Genomic DNA, 24,208 nt, shown 5'->3' on the forward strand with positions numbered 1-24,208 from the left:
TGCAGCGTTTGTTTCAAGCACTAGCTCAACTGGATAGAAAAATAAATGGAGAAAGAATCTGTACATGATTGAGACTTATTCTGCAATGTTATTGATATTTTCTGCGCAGAATGTGTTAGTAGCATCTCCTGAAGAAAGAATAATTTAGATGCTGCCTAGTGTGTAAAGGCTGTGATATTGTAGTGTTTACTTTCTTGTTTGTAGATTAAGGGAACTGAAGAGGTGAAGAATCAACCTCTAGTAATAGTAATGATGGCAACTGGAATATTGTGGTTTAATGAGGAACTTTTTCAGTGCATACGGGAAAGTGGTAATATTCATAAGGGTTAGTCCTGGTCTTTCTTGATAACTAAATATCACAACCCAACAGTTGCAATATTTCCATTGATGGACATTTAAAAAAATCAGTCAATACATTGTCATTTTCTCATCATGCTTCATAAACTTACATGGCCTCTATTTTCCAATTCAAACTTTGGTATGAAAGCATGTGGAATTCTTACAGCTATACCAAATGAGTCTCACTGCCTTAGAAAATGCTTTGGAAATATTTTTTATTCAAAAATTTGACTAGCTAACTAAATAATGATCTCTCCATATTTATTCCCACTCTTGGAATATATTTAAACCATTTGATTTTGGATATAAAGGTGTACATGAGATGTTTTATGTTTAGTAGAGATGGATGGTTGATATTTTATAAAACTGTTTAAAAATGTGAAAATATTTTTTTAAAGATTGCAAAGCATCAATAGTAGATTGATGATTTTTTAATGCTATATCTGGTAGAAAAGGTATTAAATGAAATAAACATTTTAGCAATATAAATAAAAATTTTAGTTTTTTTTTTTTTCTTTTTAGTTCAAGTAATTCAGGAAATTAGTCTGATCATTTTTCCAAGATTTGTCTTAAGGGATGGTTTTGAATAATTACAGTTTAACTGTAAAGGTGTCTGTGTCCTCTGCTTTTGCAATCACTGCCTTGAGAAGGATCTGTCTGCAGAGGCACTGTCTTAGATTGCTTAATATGGGATGGATGCAATGATTTTTTCAGTTATTAATAAAAACATAAAAATTATGGAAAGTGCTTTAAGTTAATGTATTGAATGCTTAATTCCACATACAATAAAAAGCTTAATTGGCAGGAAATTAAAGAGCCTTGAATCAATTTTCACTCAGTTTTTTGTTAATTGTGTTATGAGTCAATTTATCATATGAAGTGAGCCTACACAGCCAAGAGCCTGGTGGTGTCTTAGCATGTTGGTCAACTAGAATATAGGTGTTCCATATACAAAATTTTCTTAGATTTTAGAATTTATTTCACTTGGTTTTCTTATTATTTCCTTAAGTAGGCTTTGATATATGCTAGTTATAGCATGAAGGAAGTGGGTGACCATCTCAAGTATTTCTATAAAGAGACAATCCAATAGAGACCTTAATATGGATGGCAAAGAGGCATTTAAAAGAGGCCATTACAGTGTTCATTCCTAAACTTTCCTATGGTAGTGATTAAATCATGGTTTTCATGACAACCACTGCAAAGAAGAGAAGTTACGCAAACTGAGTTGATCACGCTGCAGTTAAATGATGGCATGGACAAGTAGGTTCAAATGAGTGCCACTGACCACAAAAGCAATTAAACAGGATATTTATAATAACATTTTGCATATGTTTTAGGTGACCAGAGTCTTGGATCCATGCTGAAGTGGTCAGAAAAAACAAGTATCAACTAAAACAAACCTATAGTCTCTGTCACAGAACGAGAAATATATTGGGAAATCTCTTTCCTTCCTCTTGTTAGATCAGGCATACTTGGCGCTCACCCTATCAGCTAGTAGTAACAATTAGACAATGCCAAAGGAATGCCTTGATAAATGAAATAATCTAGCTGGTTTCTTTTGTGTGACTTGTCATCACACACTATGATGGTAGTTTTGTGAAATTCAATCCTACTGAATTCAAGTGAATTCTGCGCAACTGGTTTATGATGGGCCACACTACTTTCTCCTTTGACATTCCCCTCACAGTGACAAATGTGATGTCACTGCAGCAACAAAGCAAGATGTTACTTTGTTGCTTCACCTGCCATTCTGTAAATTGAGGAAAAGAAATTAGTCATTGCACATAGAGATCAGACTTGTGGTTGCCAAGGAGGAGGGGAAGAAAGAGAGGGATGGACTGGGAGTTTGGGGTTGGTAGATGCAAACTATTACATTTAGAATGGATAAACAACAAGGTCCTACTGTATATCACAGGAAACTATATCCAATCTCCTGGGATAAACCATAATGGAAAAGAATATTAAAAAAAAATAATGTATATATGTGTATAACTGAGTCACCTTGCTATACAGCAAAGAGTGGCATAACATTGTAAATCAACTATACTTCAATTTAAAAAAATTATGTACAAATAAAAAAAATAAATTAGTCACTGCATTTTGGGATTAGTATTTGTTTGGTCTAACTGAAATCACAAAATATGAAGTTTTTTTTAATGAGTTCTAATACTTTCAGTAAAATAAAATGATTACATTATTATATAACAAACACGTATGATTATAATTTGTTGACAGGTGACTAAAATAGATCAAATTCTTGTCAGCTAATTAGAACAGCTCCCAGATGAGTGAACTAGAAAAGTCGTATGTTTGAATCCTAAGTAAAATGTAACATGTTTCCTTTTTTTTTTGGATACTTTCCAAAACTTCAGAATAGGGAAGAAATAGAAGTTATTTTGGAATCATACAAAACAAGCTTACCTTTACTCAGTTTCCCCCATCTTATGTAACTGTAGTACAATAATAAAATCATGAAATTGACATTGTTACAATCTGTTTATAGTTCTATGCCACTTTTCATGTGTAGATTCCTACCACTGCAGCTGAAAAACAGACTTATTCCATGACCATAAAGATCTCCCTCTTGCTAGAGCTTTATGGTAATACTCACCCCTTTCTCTCCCATGATCCCCAATCCCTAGCAACCACTAATCTGTTCTCCATCTCTATAATTCTGTCATTCAAGAATGTTATATAAATTGAATCATACAGTGTGTGACCTTCTGAAATTGATCTTTTTTCACTCCACATATTGCCCTTGTATATAATTAGGTCATTTCGATTTTTTATCCACTGTGCCAATCTCTATCTTTTAATTAGTATATTTAGGTCAGTTAAATTTAATGTAGTTATTCATTGAGTTAGGGCTTGGTTTTTGTTTTCTGTTTTCTCTGTTTTTGGATTATTTTTTTTTAATATCTCCCTGTAGTTTGCTTGAACATTTTTTATAATTCCATTTTATCTACAGTGATTTCTGAGTGTACACCTTTGTACAGATTTTTTAGTGATTGCTCTACTGTATGTAAATAATTTATCACAGTGTCTTCAGTTTTAGTGAAGAATACAAACTATTTACGTCTCTACTTTCTCTCATTTAAAGTATTTTCTGAAGTATTTTCTCTACATACACTGAGAACCATATCAGGTAATGTTAAAATTATTCCATCAATTGTCAAACGTAATGTAGAAAACTCAGGAGGAGAAATAAGGTGTCATTTCTCTCAGGCTGCCTCATTACAACTAGATGGTTGTGAAAGTGCCACCTTCTCATTTGGCTTTCTCAAACAGGAAGGAAGAAGAGCAATTAATGCCTAAAAGTTTTCAGTATTTTAGAAAGTAGGTGTCCCTTTCTTGGTCCTTTGGTTAGAAAGTAGGCTTTCTTGAGTATTTTGTTTGTTTTTGTCTGTTACTATTAGCGTTTCTGGACTGCCAGCTTCTCCAGCATCTAATCCAGGATATAGTCAAAAGGAGACCTAGGGAATTGCTGCTATGTTGTTCCTTAGGTTCGAAGTCCCTGGTTGGTCTGTTTTCTTCTCTCTGCCTTTTAGAGACTCCTTATGTTTGTTTTATATATAATGCCCAAGGTTTTTAAGTTATACTTAGCAGTCTAGAGATTTACACCTTTATTGAGTTTATAATTTCCATAATTAAACTTATATTTCTAATTGTTTCTTTTTATATCCATCTGTTCTTGTTTCAATTTAGCCTAATCTTGTTTCAACATTTTTTGATGTTTAAGAAATAGATATACTTTCTTCTTTCTCTCTTTGTGGGTACCAAATATATTCCTTTTTTTTTTTTTTTTTTTTTTTTGCGGTACACGGGCCTCTCACCGCTGCGGCCTCTCCCGTTGCGGAGCACAGGCTCCGGACGCACAGGCTCAGCAGCCATGGCTCACGGGCCCAGCCGCTCCGCGGCACGTGGGATCCTCCCAGACCGGGGCATGAACCCGTGTCCTCTGCATCGGCAGGCAGACTCTCAACCACTGCGCCACCAGGGAAGCCCCCAAATATATTCCTTTTAAGGACATTTTCAAATTGCTCTGAAGTTTTCATTTCATCTGGAGGGAATTCATCCTCCAGTTGCTTTTTTGGCAGTCATTCTTAAATGTGTCTTTTCTTCTTGTGTTTTGAGATTTTAATTTTCAATTCATCATGAGTGAAAATCCCCCCCCCTCTGTGTTCACCTTTCCTTGTTAATGTTCTTGAGTCTTTCCCCACTGAATTACAGATTTTTAATCTGGAATCAGGTCTTAATTTGGACCTTAAGACTCTTGTTCCATGGTGAAATTAGAAACAGAGCAGATAAAGTCACTGAGCCCATAGTGGCTTGTCCCAAGTTGTCTGCTTTCTTGTCTCCCTGGATATACAGATCAGTGCTTTTTCTCAGCATAGGTGAGAGAGCCCTGCTTCTGGTTCCAATCAACAAGCCTGGCTTTTGTTCCTTCCTTCACATGAAGTCAATCTCTTTTCTCAAGGGTAAAGAACTCTGAGCTGTCTCTGCCTCCTCCTAGATCTAAAAAGTTTTTCAGGGCTTCCCTGGTGGTGCAGTGGATAAGAATCTGCCTGCCAATGCAGAGGAAACAGGTTCGATCCCTGGTCTGGGAAGATCCCACATGCCGTGGAGCAACAAAGCCCGTGTGCCGCAACTACTGAGCCCGCATGCCACAATTATTGAAGAAGGCGTGCCTAGAGCCTGTGCTCCACAACAACAGAAGCCCGCACAATGAGAAGCCCACGCACCGCAACAAAGAGTAGCCCCCACTCGCCAAAACTAAAGAAAGCCCGTGCACAGCAACGAAGACCCAACTCAGCCAAAAAAAAAAAATTAAAAAAAAAAAAAGTCTTTCAGGCCCATGGTTTCTTACCTGCTTGTTGCATTTTTCTATTCTTATATTTCAAGTCCATAGAGATGTTTGACTAATTCTGAACTGTGACTACATCATTTTAGTTATCTCTTTTTATATTTAATCTGTCATTGTTATTGCTTTTGAGCCCAAAAGTCTTCAAAGCATAAACTTAAAACACTCTTTTTATTGGAAGGACTCTTTAAACTGACTTTTCCCTTCACAACCTCTATTATCTAAATTCATCAAAAGTCTGTATCTTTTGGTTTTACTCTAAGAAATTTTATCTCTTTTTACCAAAGCATTCTATATATGGGTCAGTGCTCTTCTGCAGCCAATATCCTGAGTAAATTATGCATTTCCATGGTTTTAGTTATTGTCTGAGGCTGATATCTATAAAAGAATATATTAAATTTGACTTTATTTATCACTTTAAAAATTTTCTCTTATGATATATATTATTCTTGACCTAGATACATACCTGTTGTCTTCTCAACCTCTAAAAACTAACAGAACAAAGACATATATCCTTGTTTTTCCTCCAAGATTCCCTTTTGGTTTTTTGTTTGTTTGTTTTTTAGTATATATAATCCCATTTTTTTTTACATTTTTATTAGAGTGTAGTTGATTTACAATGTTGTGTTAGTTTCTGCTGCACAGCAAAGTGAATCAGTTATACATATACCTATATCCACTCTTCTTTAGATTCTTTTCCCATATAGGTATTACAGAGTATTGAGTAGAGTTCCCTGTGCTATACAGTAGGTTCTTCCTAGTTATCTATTTTATATACAGTACTATGTGTATGTCAACCCCAATCTCCCAGTTTATCCCTCCCCCACTTCTCCCTTGGTAATCATAAGTTTGTTTTCAACACCTGTGACTCTCTTTCTGTTTTGTAAATAAGTTCATTTGTACCATTTTTTTAGATTCTACACACAAATGATATATATTTGTCTTTCTCTGTCTGACTTACTTCACTCAGTATGACAATCTCTAGGTCAACAACTTAGGTGATATTTATAAGAATTTGAGTGTCTGTACCATTGCCTTAGTAATGACCTAATAAATTGGTTTAAAGAAATAGAAGGTATGGCCTCTACCTTAACAAGTTTTCAAACCAAACACTTATTTGTTAAAACTATTTATTTAGCACCTAGTATGAGTAAGTAATTATGCTACAATTTTATTTTGTATTTTATTTTGTAGACAAGCAGCAAACAGAGGGTCTGTTTTATGAAATGTAGGCACTGGGTATATTTATTTGACAAGCTGTTATGTGTCAGCCATGCTACTGTGCTAAGAGCTGTGGAAGAATCAAGCATGGAGACTAATCTCCGTTCCTTTATAGGTTATTTGAGGAGATAAAACACTAATGACCATAGTATAAGGTATAATGATGAATACAATGATACAGGTATAGAGGAAGTGCTGTGAGTACTGGGTGAAGGAGATGACTTCCAGTTGGGAATAGGGGAGGCATAATTGGGAAAGATTTCCCAGAAGAGATGCCATCTGAAGAGAACTTTGAGGGATGGTAGTATTTGGTTTCAGGGAAGGAGCATTCTGGATATGAGGAACAAAGACACAAAAGCAGCAAACTGGAGGATATGTATAATCAAAAAGGTACTATCAGTATTTTTAAAATATATTTTGGTCCTTCTCTTTCCATATCTAATCAATAAATAAACCAAGAGCTGTTATTATCACTGGTCTTGTTTGAAAATCATTTCACTCCTCTTTTTCTCCACTAACATATCCTAGCTTGCATCAGCTTTTAACAATTTTAACTGATGTTTAAAATATTCTCATTTCCTTAACCATACCTTTTTCTCTATATCTTTAATTAGCCCCATATAAAATATCTTAAATTATATTTTTTTCATGAACTACTTCTTAGTTACATTACTTACTTTCTAATAATGACTATCTGGTGAACTTCAAATCACATACAGAATCCTGACAATAATAACAAAAATATTTTCAGGGGGTAATTTTTGTTTGTGTTTAGTACTTTTACTTTTTTCCTTTTGTTTAAGTTTTTTTAATTGATGGACAGTTTTTTAAGATGAGCTTTAGATTTACAGAAAAATTGAACAGAGGTCCCCTATTATTGTATTAACACCTTACATTAGTCATTAAAGTGTAACATTATTAAAATTAATGACCCAATATTGATATATTATTATTAACTGAAGTTCAGAGTTAATTTAGATTTCATTTTTAACCCAATGCTCTTTCTCGGTTTTAGGTTCTCATCCAGGATACACCATCACATTTAGTTATCATGTCTCCTTAGGCTCTTCTTGGCTATGACAGTTTCTCAGACTTTCCTTTTTTGATGACTATATTAGTCAGGGTTCTCCAGAGAAACAGAAACAATAAAATATATAAAAAGAGATTTACTATAAGGGGTTGGCTTATATGATTACAGAGGCTGAAAAGTCCCATAATCTGTCATCTGCAAGCTAAAGTCCCAGAAAGCCAATGGTATAGCTTCAGTCCAAATTTGATGGCCTGAGAAATAGGGGGTGCAATGGTGTAAGTTCTGGCTCAAGTCCAAAGGCCCAATGGACTTGAACCACAATTTACACCATCAGCCTCCCTGGTTCTCAGGTTTTCAGATTTGGATTTACTGTTCTTTTCCTTCTAGTTCTATAAGTTGTAAAGTTAGGCTGCTGATTTGAAATCTTGCTTGACTTTTAATGTGAGCAGTTACAGCTATACATTTTTCTCAGCACTGCTATCACTGTGACCCTTAAGTTTTGGTATGCTGTGTTTATGACTTCTTCTTTGATTCACTGGTTGTTTAAGAGTGTGTTGTTTAATTTCCACAAATTTGTGAATTTCCCAGTTTTATCTGTTACTGATTTCTAACTTCATCTCATTGTGGTTGGAGAAGTCACTTTAGGATAACATTTAAAATCTATTAAGACTTAATTTGCAGGCAGTGCGTCTAAAGGAGGGCCTCTGGAGTGTGGAGTTCTGGAGTTTGAAAGTACCCAGTGCTCTGCCTATGCCTCTGGATGGTCTCAAGTTCAGCATTGCATCTCCTCATTCAGTTGTCTCACTATCCCCACTGGTGTTGAAGGCCCATGCTAATTTCCACAGTGCAGTGTTAACCATGGCAAGATGTGGCCGAACTGGTCTGCTAATGACACCCTGTCCTTGTGTGTCAAGGTCCTGAATGCTCTTCCTGCTACCTTGTGCATTTGTGGATTCTTTGGAGACAGCTCATAGCTGCCGTGTGGATGACGGGCTCTTGGTGCTCCAGCCAGCCGTCAGGGCTGTGCCTCTGAGGTGGGAGAGCCAAGGTCAGGACAATGGTCCACCAGAGAACTCCCAGCTCCATGTAATATCAAACGGCGAAAATCTCCCTGAGATCTCCATCTGAACATCAAGACCCAACTCCACTCAATGACCAGCAAGCTACAGTACCGGACATCCTACGCTAAACAAATAACAAAACAGGCACACAACCCCACCCATTAGCAGAGAGGCTGCCTAAAATCATAATAAGTCCACAGACACCCCAAAACGCACCACCAGACGTGGACCTGCCCACCAGAAAGACAAGATCCAGCCTCATCCACCAGAACACAGGCACTAGTCCCCTCCACCAGGAAGCCTACACAACCCACAGAACCAACCTTAGCCATTGGGGAGAGACACCAAAAACAACGGTAACTATGAACCTGCAGCCTGCAAAAAGGAGACCCCAAACACAGTAAGATAAGCAAACTGAGAAGACAGAAAAACACACAGCAGATGAAGGAGCAAGATAAAAACCCACCAGACCTAACAAATGACGAGGAAATAGGCAGTATACCTGAAAAACAATTCAGAATAATGATAGTAAAGATGATCCAAAATCTTGGAAATAAAATGGAGAAAATACAAGAAAAGTTTAACAAGACTCAGAAGAACTAAAGAGCAAACAAACAGTCATGAACAACACAATAAATGAAATGAAAAAATTCTCTAGAAGGGATCAATAGCAGAATAACTGAGGCAGAAAAATGGATAAGTGACCTGGAAGATAAAATAGTGGAAATAACTACTGCAGAGCAGAATAAAGAAAAAAGAATGAAAAGAATTGAACACAGTCTCAGAGACCTCTGGGACAATATTAAATGCACCAACATTTGAATTATAAGAGTCCCAGAAGAAGAGAAAAAGAAAGGGACTGAGAAAATATTTGAAGAGATTATAGTTGAAAATGTCCCTAACATGGGAAAGGAAATAGCCACCCAAGTCCAGGAAGCACAGAGCATCCCATACAGGATAAATCCAAGGAGAAACATACCAAGACACATATTAATCAAACTATCAAAAATTAAATACAAAGAAAAAATATTAAAAGCAGCAAGGGAAAAAGAACAAATAACACACAAGGGAATCCCCATAAGGTTAACAGCTGATCTTTTAGCAGAAACTGTGCAGGCCAGAAGGGAGTGGCAGAACATATTTAAAGTGATAAAAGGGAAAAAGATTACCAAGATTACTCTACCCAGCAAGGATCTGATTCAGATTTGACAGAGAATTAAAACCTTCACAGACAAGCAAAAACTAAGAGAATTCAGCACCACCGAACCAGCTTTACAACAAATGCTAAAGGAACGTCTCTAGGCAGGAAACACAAGGGAAGGAAAAGACCTACAATAACAAACCCAAAACAATTAAGAAAATGAGAATAGGAACATGCATATCGATAATTACCTTAAATGTAAATGGATTAAATGCTCCAACGAAAAGACACAGACTGGATGAATGGATACAAAAACAACACCTGGGCTTCCCTGGTGGTGCAGTGGTTGAGAGTCTGCCTGCCGATGCAGGGGACACGGGTTCATGCCCCAGTCCGGGAAAATCCCACATGCCGCAGAGTGGCTAGGCCCGTGAGCCATGGCCGCTGAGCCTGCGCATCCGTAGCCTATGCTCCACAACAGTGAGAGGCCCACGTACCGCAAAAAACAAAAAAACAAGACCTGTATATATGCTGTCTACAAGAGACCCACTTCAGACTGAGGGACACAGACAGACTGAAAGTGAGGGGATAGAAAAAGATATTCCATCCAAAAACAACAGAATATACTTTCTTCTCAAGTGCTCATGGAACATTCTCCAGGATAGATCATATCTTGGGTCACAAATCAAGCCTTGGTAAAATTAAGAAAACTGAAATCATATCAAGTATCTCTTCTGACCACAATGCTACGAGACTACATATCAATTACAGGAAAAAATCGGTAAAAAATACAAACACATGGAGGCTAAACAATACACTACTTAATAACCAAGAGACCACTGAAGAAATCAAAGAGGAAATCAAAAAGTACCTAGAAACAAATGACAATGAAAACACGACAACCCAAAACCTATGGGATGCAGCAAAAGCAGTTCTAAGAGGGAAGTTTATAGCAATACAATCCTACCTTAAGAAACAAGAAACATCTCAAATAAACAACCTAACCTTAACCTAAAGCAATTAGAGAAAGAACAACAAAAGACCCCCAAACTTAGCAGAAGGAAAGAAATTATAAAGATCAGATCAGAAATAAATGAAAAAGAAATGAAGGAAACAACAGCAAAGATCAATAAAACTAAAAGGTGGTTCTTTGAGAAGATAAACAAAATTGATAAACCATTAGCCAGACTCATCTAGAAAAACAGGGAGAAGACTCAAGTCAATAGAATTAGAAATGAAAAAGGAGAAGTAAAAACTGACACTGCAGAAATACAAAGGATCATGAGAGATTACTACAAGCAAACTACATGCCAATAAAATGGACAACCTGGAAGAAATGGACAAATTCTTAGAAATGCACAGCCTTCCGAGACTGAACCAGGAAGAAAGAGAAAATATGAACAGACCAATCACAAGCACTGAAATTGAAACTGTGATTAAAAATCTTCTAACAAACAAAAGCCCAAGACCAGATGGCTTCACAGGCGAATTCTATCAAACATTTAGAGAAGATCTAACACCTATCCTTCTCAAACTCTTCCAAAATATAGCAGAGGGAGGAACACTCCCAAACTCATTCTACGAGGCCACCATCACCCCGATACCAAAACCAAACAAAGATGTCACAAAAAAAGAAAACTACAGACCAATATCACTGATAAACACAGATGCACACATCCTCAACAAAATACTAGCAAACAGAATCCAACAGCACACTAAAAGAGTCATACACCTTGATCAAGTGGGGTTTATCCCAGGAATGCAAGGATTCTTCAATATACGCAAATCAATCAATGTGATACACCATATTAACAAATTGAAGGAGAAAAAGCATACAATCATCTCAGTAGATGCAGAGAAAGCTTTCGACAAAATTCAACACCCATTTATGATGAAAACCCTCCAGAAAGCAGGCACAGAGGGAACTTTCCTCAACATAATAAAGGTCATATATGACAAACGCACTGCCAACATCGTTCTCAATGGTGAAAAACTGAAAATATTTCCACTAAGATCAGGAAGAAGACAAGGTTGACACTCTAATCACTATTATTCAACACAGTTTTGGAAGTTTTAGCCACAGCAATCAGAGAGGAAAAAGAAATAAAAGGAATCCAAATTGGAAAAAAAGAAGTAAAGCTGTCACTGTTTGCAGACGACATGATACTATACACAGAGAATCCTAAGGATGTTGCCAGAAAACTACTAGAGCTAATCAATGAATTTGGTAAAGTAGCAGGACAGAAAATTAATGCACAGAAATCTCTTGCATTCCTATACACTAATGATAAAAAATCTGAAAGTAGAATTAAGAAAATAAACCTACCTAAGGAGACAAAAGACCTATATGAAGAAAATTATAAGACACTGATGAAAGAAATTAAAGATGATACAAATAGATGGAGAGATATACCATGTTCTTGGATTGGAAGAATCAACATTGTGAAAATGACTCTACTACCCAAAGCAATATACAGATTCAATGCAATCCCTATCAAACTACCACTGGCAGTTTTCACAGAACTAGAACAAAAAATTTCACAATCTGTATGGAAACATAAAAGACCCCGAATAGCCAAAGCAATCTCGAGAAAGAAAAATGGATCTGGAGGAATCAGGGTCCTGGACTTCAGACTATACTACAAAGCTACAGTAATCAAAACAGTATGGTACTGGCACAAAAACAGAAATATAGATCAATGGAACAGCATAGAAGGCCCAGAGATAAACCCACTCATATACGGTCACCTTATCTTTGATAAAGGAGGCAGGAATGTACAGTGGAGAAAGGACAGCCTCTTCAATAAGTGGTGCTGGGAAAACTGGACAGGTACATGTAGAAGTATGAGATTAGAACACTCCCTAACACCATACACAAAAGTAAACTCATAATGGATTAAAGACCTAAATGTAAGGCCAGACACTATCAAACTCTTAGAGGAAAACATAGGCAGAACACTCTATGACATAAATCACAGCAAGATCCTTTTTGACCCACCCCCTAGAGAAATGGAAATAAAAACAAATATAAACAAATGGGACCTAAGGAAACTTCAAAGCTTTTGCACAGCAAAGGAAACCATAAACAAGACAAAAAGACAACCTTCAGAATGGGAGAAAATAATTGCAAATGAAGCAACTGACAAAGGATTAATCTCCAAAATTTACAAGCAGCTCATGCAGCTCAATAACAAATAAACAAACAACCCAATCCAAAAATGGGCAGAAGACCTAAACAGACATTTCTCCAAAGACGATATACAGAGTGCCAACAAACACATGAAAGAATGCTCAACATCATTAATCATTAGAGAAATGCAAATCAAAACTACAATGCAGTATCATCTCACACCAGTCAGAATGGGCATCATTAAAAAATCTACAAACAATAAATGCTGGAGAGAATGTGGAGAAAAGGGGAACCATCATACATTGTTCGTGGGAATGTAAATTGATACAGCCACTATGCAGACCAGTATGGAGGTTCCTTAAGAAACTTAAAGTAGAACTACCATTTGACCCATCAATCCCACTACTGGGTATATACCCTGAGAAAAACATAATTCAAAAAGAGTCAGGTACCACAATTTTCATTGCAGCTCTATTTACAATAGCCAGGACATGGAAGCAACCTAAGTGTCCATCAACAGATGAATGGATAAAGAAGATGTAGCACATATATACAGCGGAATATTACTCAGCCATAAAAAGAAGCTTAACTGAATTATTTGTTATAAGGTGGATGGACCTAGAGTCTGTCATACAGAGCGAAGTAAGTCAGAAAGTGAAAAACAAATACCGTATGCGAACACATATATATGGAATCTAAAAAAAAAAAAAAAGTGGTCATGAAGAGCCTAGGGGTAAGACAGGAATAAAGACACAGACCTACTAGAGAATGGACTTGAGGACACGGGGAGCAGAAAGGGTAAGCTGGGACAAAGTGAGAGAGTGGTAATGTATATATAGACATATATACACTATCAAATGTAAAATAGATAGCTAGTGGGAAGCAGTCGCGTAGCACAGGGAGATCAGCTCTGTGCTTTATGACCAGCTAGAAAGGTTGGATAGGGAGGGTGGGAGGGAGGGAGACGCAAGAGGGAGGAGATATGGGGATATATGTATATGTATAACTGATTCACTTTGTTATAAAGCAAGAACTAACACACCATTGTAAAGCAATTATACTCCAATAAAAATGTTAAAAAAAAAAAGACTTAATTTGTGGCCTTACATATGGTCTCTCCTGGAAAAAGTTCCTATGTACATTTGAGAAGACTATGTGTGCGATTGTAATTGGTAGAATCTTCTATATATGTCTATTAGATATATTTGATTTATTAAGTTTTTAAGTCTTCTGTTTCCCTGCTTATCTTCTTTCTGGTTGCTCTACCCATTATTGAGAGTGGGGTATTGAAGTCTCCAACTATTACTGCAGAACAGTTTATTTCTCTGTTCAGTTGTTAGTTTTGCCTCAGATACTTTGATGGTCTGTTGTTAGGTAGACAAATGTTTATAATTTTTATATATCTTCTTTCTGTATTGAAACTTTTCTTAATATATGTCTTCTTTGTCTCATAACTTTTTTTGATTTGAAGTCTATTTTGTCTGATATTAGTATAGTCACCCTGCTCTCTTTTGGTTTCTATTTGCATAGAATTGTTTTTTCTAACCTTTGACTTTTACTATATTTGTATATTTGGATCTAAAGTGAGTCTCTTGTGGTAGTACATATTGGATCATATGTTCTTATCTATTTTGCTAATCTTGGTCTTTTGAAGATTTTAATCTATTTACATTTAAAGTAACTAATAAGACTTCCTTCTGTCATTTTGCTATTTGTTTCCTATATGACTTATAGCTTTTTTGTCCCTCATTTCCTGAATTCCTGTCTTGCTTTATGCTTACTTTTAAAAAATATGTATTTATTTATTTTTGGCTGTGTCGTGTCTTAGTTGCCACACACGGGATCTTTCATTGTGGCATGCAGGCTTCTCTCCAGTTGTGGCACCCGGGCTCTCTAGTTGTGGCTTGTGTGCTTGTAGTTGTGGTGCACAGGCTTAGTTGCCCCATGGTATGTGGGATCTTAGTTCCCCGATCCGGGATGTACCTGCATCCCCTGCATTGGAAGGCAGATTCTTCACTACTGGACCACCAGGGAAGCCCCATGTTTAGTTAATTTTTTGTAGTGAATTTTTAAATTTCTTTCTCATTTCCTTTTGTGTACATTCTATAGCTGTTTTCTTTGTAGTTACAATGGGGATTACATTTAAAACCCTAAATTTATAACACTTTAATTTGAATTTATACTAGTTTAACTTCAATAACATACACTCTTCTTTTACACCTGTCCCAACCCCTTATGGTTATTTATATCACAAAATTACATCCTTATACATTATGTACCCAAAAACATAAACTAATAATTCTTTAAATTCACTAGCCTCTTAAATTATGTAGAGAACAAAATGCGGAGTTACAAACCAAAGTTACAATTATACTCGCTTTTAGACATTCTTTCATGAATGTCTCATTCAGTATTTAAACCATGGCATCAATCTCTCAGCTGTGGGACTAACCTAAAAGTGAGGAACTGTCAACTGGGTCTAGAAGCCAAGAGGCAGAATCCATGCAAAGTAGGTGAGGAGGTAGGAAAGAAGCCCAGCCCAGAATATCCTCGCTCTGTGGAAGGGGAGTATGTGAGCACCTCTTCCTCCTCTCTCCCCTTCCTCACAACTGTTTTTTTACACAGACTACGTGGAAGTTGCCCTAGAAGTGTTACAAAAAATATTTCTGATAAAGTTACTGATTCTTTCCAGGGGCATATAGAAAAGACGGTGCCTCTTTTAGAGTCAGTGATTGGGCTGAGCGGAAAAATAGGTTTGTTCTGCTTACTGGCAAACTTAAGGAAAATTGACAGAGGCTACAGTTAATAGACAGTGCAGCAAAATCCATGAGGAGAGGAGGTTGTTTACGCCTTAGCACTGTGAGGTTGATGATGCCAACCGTTGTTCTAGGAGGCATTTCTCTGGTCCCCCTTCCGGACTGCTGGAAGTTGGGCAATTTAGAATTTCAGGAGGGATGCTTTTTTATTGCCTTTTTTAAACCTGTGGGAGAGGGTTATCTCAGAAGGAAACTATTTCTTTCTGCCTCCCACTGCCCTCTCAGCCACTAGACTAAGCCATGGATATTGTATAAGCATAAGGCAATTACTAAATCATTCTGTTCCATGTTATTGAAAATTTAATGTGCATATTACAAGGAAAAATATCAACTTTCTAATAATTACACCTACTTCTCTTGCAGAAATAGATGACAAGAGAGTGACCAACACACAAGCAGAAGTAAGTTTTCTTATACTCTGTATAAATATGTGTCCAACCAACTAAAAACACTACCAGTTTCATCTGATGTGATATAAAATATGGTATCAATATAACTGTGTTGTAAAAACTATTTGATTTGCTTTCCCCTACTGAACAAACAGTAAAATGGTGTCATAAAATCTCCACCTCTAGGTTACCCTTGATTCTCCACCTATGAAATACTAACCCCTGGAAAAACTTCTAAAATAAACTACTGATTTTAGAGGCAAGATATGGTATTGATAATTTCAATTTAGTGACTGGTTGTGTATGACCATCACAGGTTGGGACAGCCAATGTTGGAACCCTGGAACAAGAAGGTGGGGGACAGACACCTCTTAAGGGTCCTCTGGTGTGTGGAGCCAAGAGCAGATCCTGAGGCCAGTCTCCACATACACATGTAGGAGTTCAGATTGAAAATATGAACCAGGGACGGGGGGCCTAGGGGAGCTGATAACATAGGATACACAGAATACAAGAAAATGAGCAAACTTGTTCCCAGAAATGGAACAAATATTGAGTAGGACTCATGCAGACTTGATACTCAATTCCCATGGCCACATGAGTAGGCATCTAGCAAAACTCAGTGGAAAATGTAGAAAGAACAAAATACCAGAAAGTATCTCTCAAGACTTTTCTAAAAATTTAATGAGATTGTAAATGTGAAATGCGTTGAAAACTAAACTCTTACATAAATATAATTTGTATTAGTTAGTAAGTTTTACCACTGTTACTAAACAAACCAACTTTTCTGTAGAATTAATTTTCTACTTAATCTTTGAATATGTATATGGAAATAAACATATAAGAAAACCTGGAAGTGAATGCTTCTTAAAATCAACCAAATGTGACAGAATACAGCAGAGGTACAACAGAAGGCTCAATCATCCACACACGTATACTAATGTAGAGTTGCCCTGCCTGCATCTGTGCATAATAGACTGGTATCAAAACACTCTATTTTGCAGAAATTTGCTTGTACCATTTGCTTTGATTGATATGGATTTGGTAACTATTTGGTTGAATTTTTTACTTTTTAATAGGTTGTTTTTGCATCAGCTAAATACCAACATCTTGATGACTCCTTTGAGGGCAACTAAGCTTTAGTACATATGAGTAAAGATGCCTCAAGCTCTATTTACAACTTCATGAAACAGTTTCTAGTTTTCTTCAGACTCTGTACATATGTTCTTTCTAATATGCATGGAAAGCCTAGAACAATCCTCAAAAAGTATCTTGTAACTATTTATACTTGAACTTTCCAAAGCAAAAAATAATTGCTCCAGACACTAAAACTCCTGCCTTTGACACACTGAAATATAAGTAGACACACCATTAAAAAGGAGTCTTTGACATAATCTGATCGAGGTGTAGACCACATATATATATAATTTATTATAATAAGTAATGCCTTATACATATATAAATATCTATTTCTATCTAAACTTTAAATATTATTATTGTGGTTCTGACCCTGAAATATGTTCCTCTGTTCCAATTTGTATCATTTTTAGTGCAAAAATTTCTGCCTCAATAAATTAATTCTGATCCAGTGTGCTTAAGAGTGTTAAGCAGCAGTTTTGTTAGGAGAGAGCTTTTGAACATGTAAAAGAATATTACCTCAACATTGTAATTCCAAGGAAATGGAGCTATTAGATTGAACATCTCAATTCCATAGGATTATAGACTGATATTACTTAGCAAGGACTCTCATTAACCCTCCAGAACCACTGACAATCCTATGAACAGATATAATTATACCATGGACATAGCTTTTGGAGTATATTTTGTCCTGGGACTTATGCTTTTCTCTAAAATAGAAAGGATTAGTACTATCTCTTTCTTTCTTTTTAAAATAAACTAATGTTACTAGGTGTTTATTTCCCTCAAAGGGCTGATGACATTGTACTTTTTATCCAAATATAAGACTTATTACTTTTTTCTCTCTATCCAGTCACAGAATGCATCCCCTAAGCAAAGGAAGCAGAGCGTGTACACACCACCCGCCATGAAAGGTACTGTTCATGTACTGTCTCCGGTTGTTGTGAGTGCTGAGTTCATGGATGGCAGGCAGGCTGTTCTCAGGCGCCTTATACCTGCTTATAAGCTAGATCTATCTTACTGAAAGTCACATTACTGACTTTCAGTAACATATGTTATTTGAAACCTAGTTTCATCAAGAGTGAAATAGGTGAAGAAGGGACAACTAGCGATGTCTCAAAATCTCAGTCTGGAAATTCAGATTTTCCAAAATACTGACAAAAGTTTTCTTTTACCCTTCCTCACATGTTTTCCCTGAAGAGATTTTTCTAGAATCCCTAATTACTCTTGCAAGTGTTGGCAGATGATTACCTTTGGCTTAAGCAAAGTATGTCTTGAATTTCAGACAGATACAGATACAGTAAAGTGTTGCTTCACTGCCCTGTGTCAGGAGCAGTTCTAAGAAACCCAGTCAAACAGCTATTAGCTGTACATGTAACAGCTGTTGAAATAGCAACTAAGAATGCTAGCTCAGATTCTGGTGTTCTCCCAGAATTTCCACCCCTCCCCCACCAAATCAGAACTGCTAAAAGAACATCTAAGTGTACCAGAATTTTGACCAACATCAATTCCAGAGAAGGTTTCTTTTATTTCTCACACAACAGTATTCCTGACATGAGGCAGAGTGTGTCCAATCTAGTTGCTCGTGTTCCAGCCTGGCACTTGGGCTGTTGGCCCAGTGACTCATCATGCTGTCGTACAGCTCGGTTTCAACTACAGGAGAGGCCAGCTGAACAGCTTCCTCTGGAGTCTAGAGAGATGTCTAAATTGGGAGTGAAATTTTCCATGCTGTACGCTCTCTAGATTTGGGGCTTCTCTCTGAAAGAGAGGTGGGACATAAGGGGACACATTAATAGCTACTTTCCATAAACTTCTGTCCTGTGCAGCTATAAAATACAATGTTTGCTTGTTCATAAGACTGCAGTAAATAATGCAGTCATCAGCATTGTAGTTAATTCCAGGGTAATTATTGAGGCTATCAGGCATCCCTTTCTCAAGATCAGTGTAATCATTTTTGAAGGTATTTTCCCTCTTGTAAGTCATCTTGTACTTTTAAAACACATCAGTTTTGGCATGAATGGGTCCCAAAGAAAGATACATGTTCACTCATTTAATAATTTCCTCTGTTCTATTTTGGGTTAGCTTAACTAAATAAAGACTGTTCTCATGTCGTTAGAGAATAACAGCATTATTTTTAAAGGAAAAATCTAAAATCAAGGCCCCAAAGGCTCATGGTTTTTATACTTAGCTCTCAAATGTAAGAATGTGGGATGCTAACGTTTAGGGAAGTTAGTCATATTGTATATTTTTACCCATAACCTTACTACTGTTGAGCCCTCCAAGATGGCCATTCAATGATAATCATTTTTGGTCATGAGTTAAAGGCTTGAGAAAGCACAGTAATTCTTTCATGAGGCTATTCGGGTATAATTACAAGCCACTTAGGTCCTCATTTATTACCTGTAAATACTTAGCAAAGTCGCCTGCTACTGATAAAAGAGTAAAGAGAGCTAAATCCACATATTTTATTCAGTCTACCTGTCCCTTAGAGCTAGAAATGAATATTTTGGGACAAAGTTAAGCAATGGTAACATATGGTGCATTGTAAGCACATTAAGAAGCTTCAATCATAAAAAAGATGAATTAGAAAGGAAATGTTATTGAAATGCAAAATCAATAATAACAACTGCTCTGAAATGTATAATTCTTCAGACTGCAGTGGAACATGCAATTATTGAATGTAAAAAATGTTTGCTAGGAGAGCAAAGTAGCACCAGATATGATTAATAGTTCTGAAAGAAATCACTCTGACCAAATGGCCAACTAGAGCTTCATGAATGACCCAGTGAGTAGCTGATTAGTAAAACAAAACAAACTAGCTAGACTCCTTCCTTCTTCTCTTGTATTAGGTAGTGAGGAGTTACTGGATATACAGGCCTATACCCAGGAGAGAGATGCTACATTCTGCCTACGCCATTTCAATAAATGCCCAGACTAGTCTCCCAGCTCCTACATTTATTTTTCCCTCTTTCAGTTACTATGGTATTTATGGCTCCACCAGCTCTCAGAAAACAGAGACATGTCCAGATCACCTCTTGTGATGAAGGCTTTATGAAGGTGCATGGGTAGGTAAGGGGTAAGAAATAGAGCGAGGAAACCATTTTAACAGGTACACTGTCAGGACTGATAGGCTGACGACCTCCAAATTCATATCTGCAGCCATAACTTATCTCCTGAACCTCAGACTCCCATTTCTAACTAGCTACCAAATTTCTTCACCTGAATGAATGACATTCATTGAAACTTCTCAAATTTAATATGTCCAAAACCAAACTCATTGGTTCTTTTTTGGGTTTTCCCCATCTCAATAAATCTTATTCAGCTGTTGAGAACAAAAACCTTTGCATAATCCTTGACTGCTCCCCCTTACCCAATCCATCATCTACTCCTGTTGGTGCTAATTTCAAGATGTACCCCTTCTCTATTTTCCATATCTTCCACTGCTACTACCTTGTGCGACCACCATTGTTTCTTGCCTGGGCTGCTGAAGTAGCCTCCTTACTGCTCTCCTGCTTCTGCTCTTGACCCTCTACAATTGAGTCTCCACACACAAACCAGAGTAATTCCTCTAACGCACAAATGTGATCATGCCACCCCCTTGATCAAAATCCTAAAAAACTTCCTGTTGCATTCAGAATAAAATGAAAAATCCAATCACGGCTTACAAGTCCCTGAATGAGCTGCACTGTCCTTTCTCCTTGATCTTACCTCCTTTCACACTGCCCCTTGTTCATCAGGGTTCAATGTCATGGACTTTTTCGGTTTATAAACATCTCAAACACACTTCTGTATCAGAGTATTTGTACTTTCCACTTTCTCTGCTTGAGAAGCTCTTTACCCAGTGGCCTCACAGGTGACTCAGTTCCCTCCTCAGAAAGGTCTTCATTTCCTGATAACTGCCCATCCTACCATCACTATCCATGTCCTCATAACACTGCCTTAATTTTTTCCATGGCACTCATCATTATGTACCTAGAATGAGGGGTCCATGACAACAGTTTTGTTCATTTGATATTCCCAGCACTTAGTACAGTTTCTGGCACATAATAGGTGCTCAATAAAAACTTGTTGAATAAATGAACTGTAATGAACTGGGGAATCCAGCTACATTGTCACCTGCTGGGAAGAGGATGTCCCTTAAACCTTGTTCTACTAATTGTCATACTTGTGACCCTGCTTCTGTTTCTCTTTGCTTCTCTCTCTGCTTGATCCCCCTTTAACTCTTATGTTCTTACTTATCCGTATGCTTCTGTTTTTCTTTTTCCCACTCCCTTCCCCTCCAGTCAAAGAGAAAATCTGATTTGGAAAATTAGTTACCATCCAGAATGATGCATCAATTTGGCTGGATTCTTAAGAAAGGTTATCTCATGGACCACTGGAACCATTAGGTGGTTGCCTCTGACTAGAGCCTGGTTCCTCCAACAGTTAGTTTCTGGCCAAGATGGCAGCATCGTGGGAAACAAACTTGGCAATGTAAATAGAAGAATCTGGAGATGGCTCTCTTCCTTCAGAGATGCTTCATGACTTGATCAGAACATTTACTCTTAGAAAGTAATAGTAGAATTAGTTCTTGGTCTTGCCATCTTTCTAGTCATAACATTATAGTCATTCAAAGTTGTCAAGTTTAAAGATTAACTAGTACAACTATCTAGTGATGCATCAAACATCACTTCCATTTTTTCCACTGCATCTAACCTCAGGGTATTAGATTGGCTATGTTCTCTTGAAGGTTCTAATATATTAGGCTTGGGCTGTAGCCAAATAATCAGAAGTTCCAGGTGATTCTGCTGTAGCAAGTCTAAAAACTGACCAGACTCCAGATATCCAATCATCTATCTAACATGTCTTTCTTATGTCATAGGTTGAATAAATGAAATGAAATCTCATGGAAATCAAAGATCATGAGATCAAAATTAGCATGTTCAAAACTGACCTTCTGATCTCCACAGCAAATCAATTTGTCCTTCATGTTCCCCTTCTCAGAAAGGTGCTTATTCCTGAGTTCTGGGGGTCTCCAAGGACTCTCTCTCTCTCCTTCACTCTCTTCATTAGTAGAGCACCAGGTCTTGTGGATTGCGCCCCATTAGTTCCTCTCCCACCTTCCCCTCTTCTATCTCCAATGTTACCATCACAATTCAAGTCACATTCATTTCTTTGCCAGGATATAAAAGGTTACTCTCCATTCAGTCTCTTTCCTCTACTTCCCATCTGTTTTCTATACTGTACCCAAAGTGAACTTCTTAAAAACCGGATGTGATTATGCCACTTCCTTGGTTAAAACTCTTCAATAGCTCCTCACCGCCCTTAGACAAAATTCCTATTTCAGAGCAAAGTTTAGAAAGCGTACTGCCCTGTGGCTCCAATATGCCTCTCCTCTCCTTACCCACTACGTCCCAGCCACAGTGGCATTCTGCCAGCTTCTAAATGCAACAAGGTCTTTCCTGAAGAGTCTGCATACATTCTTCATCTAGAATATTCTCCCTTGCCTCCTTCTTGTCCTCATTCTTTATTTGCTTAGTTCCTACTTATCATTCAAGCCCTGTCCTTAAAGGTCAGATCCTGAAAGGAGCTTTCCCTAACCCTCCATTCTAAATTATGTGTAGCTATGAACTCTCTATTAATAGTTACACATTCTCTATAGTTCTTTCATTGCAAGTAATCACAATATTCAATTATATATTAAGTGTCTGTCTCTCCAACTACACCAGAAGTGATCTACATGGCAGCAGTGACAGTGCCTATTTTGTTTATTACCTTATCTGCAGGGCTTAACACAATGCTTGAGACATAAGCAGTGCTTATACATATACTTTTAAATAATTTTTTTAAATGTACCCAACACTACTGATGGTGAATGAATCATTTCCTTAGGGTGTTTACCTTCTCTCTGGTCTATTAGAAAGATCTTTTCTCTATTGAAATTTATATTCATGGATTCTTTTCTATATCTTGTTGCTATTTGTGATAAATTTTAAAATGACAACTATCTGAATATTTCAAGACATCTATCAGGTCCTTGCCTCACCCCTAATTTCTCTCTTTCCAGGTTAAAACATTTCAATGTCAATTATGCCTGTCCTTTCACATTCACTCCTGATCTCCTAATAAGCTTTACTTTGCCTATATCGCTCTAGAAGTACATCATTCAAAATCAACTTATATTTAAGGAGTGGTCTGACCAGAAGAGAATGGAGACTTCAGTTATGCCTGTCACCTCCTTCATTCCAGATAACTTAACTCCATTAATGCGACCCCAAATTGTACTAGCTTTCTCTGGCAGCCATATACATTGGTGACAAATAGTGAGCTTACCATAAATTCAAAACTTCCAAACCTTTTTCATGTACTGCTTTAAAGCCATATTATTTATAATGTATAGCTCATTTAAAAATTATGTCTTTTCTTAACCAAAAAGCAAGACAGTGCTATCATTCCAATTGACTTTCATCTTCTTAGAGTCAGACTGTCACATGAACATGTCATATTTCATATCACGATTCCATCATCTATTTTATATTTTCCATTATCTCAATTGTTTGTCATCCATAGGTTATATAAATTTATCTCTGATATTTTTATCCACATCTGTAATAGACGTATCAAACAGAACAGGGCAAAGAAAGGCCTGCAGCACACATATCTCCCTCTAGTTGACACTGGTCACCCTGAAGGCCATCATTCAACCAGTTATAAAATAGACTTATTATGTCAAGATTACATCCCTTAAAACCAGAGGATATTATAAACTCTCATTAGATACATTATGATATTTCAGATATGGTGTGCTGACCACATTTTTTCATCTCTATAGATGAGTCATAAATTTGTAATATATATTATGCATAAAAAATCACAAGCTGAAGGTTGCATAGAAAACAGACTTACTTTTCCATTACCCTGTGTGATATAGTGCTTTATAATTATGTAAATAGAAAGTTCTGAGGATTATCAGAAAAATGATAGCTGACTACTGAATACCCATGTGATTTCTCTGGTGTTTATATGGTGGTCAGCCCTGTAATTTACAGAACAGCCAATTAAATTATTGTTGGATAGCTTGAATCATGTTTTCAGAAAAGCAAAGTA

The 24,208-nt window shown here is 36.9% G+C and overlaps 1 protein-coding gene and 1 long non-coding RNA gene across 4 annotated transcripts in view; one reads left to right on the plus strand and one right to left on the minus strand.

Annotated features, from left to right (window-relative positions):
* Positions 1 to 24,208, minus strand: part of LOC309963243 — a 244,831-nt gene that overhangs the window by 178,474 nt on the left and 42,149 nt on the right. The window lies entirely within an intron of this gene.
* The window catches only part of PPP1R1C (protein phosphatase 1 regulatory inhibitor subunit 1C), a gene marked incomplete at both ends in the record, with an annotated part of 128,531 nt that overhangs the window by 54,283 nt on the left and 50,040 nt on the right, over positions 1 to 24,208 (plus strand). For 2 of the 3 annotated variants that reach the window (XM_082841524.1, XM_082841525.1), the window contains 2 exons: positions 15,963 to 16,000; positions 17,976 to 18,036. The exons of the other annotated variant lie outside the window; for it this stretch is intronic. In XM_082841524.1, the coding sequence (XP_082697650.1) occupies positions 15,963 to 16,000; positions 17,976 to 18,036 (99 nt within the window). The remainder of the gene's footprint in view (positions 1 to 15,962; positions 16,001 to 17,975; positions 18,037 to 24,208) is intronic. 3 annotated transcript variants of the gene reach the window in all.

Source organism: Leucopleurus acutus, assembly GCF_964270905.1.
Source record: "Leucopleurus acutus genome assembly, chromosome: 6".
In the NCBI taxonomy this organism is placed as follows: Eukaryota; Metazoa; Chordata; class Mammalia; order Artiodactyla; family Delphinidae; genus Leucopleurus; species Leucopleurus acutus.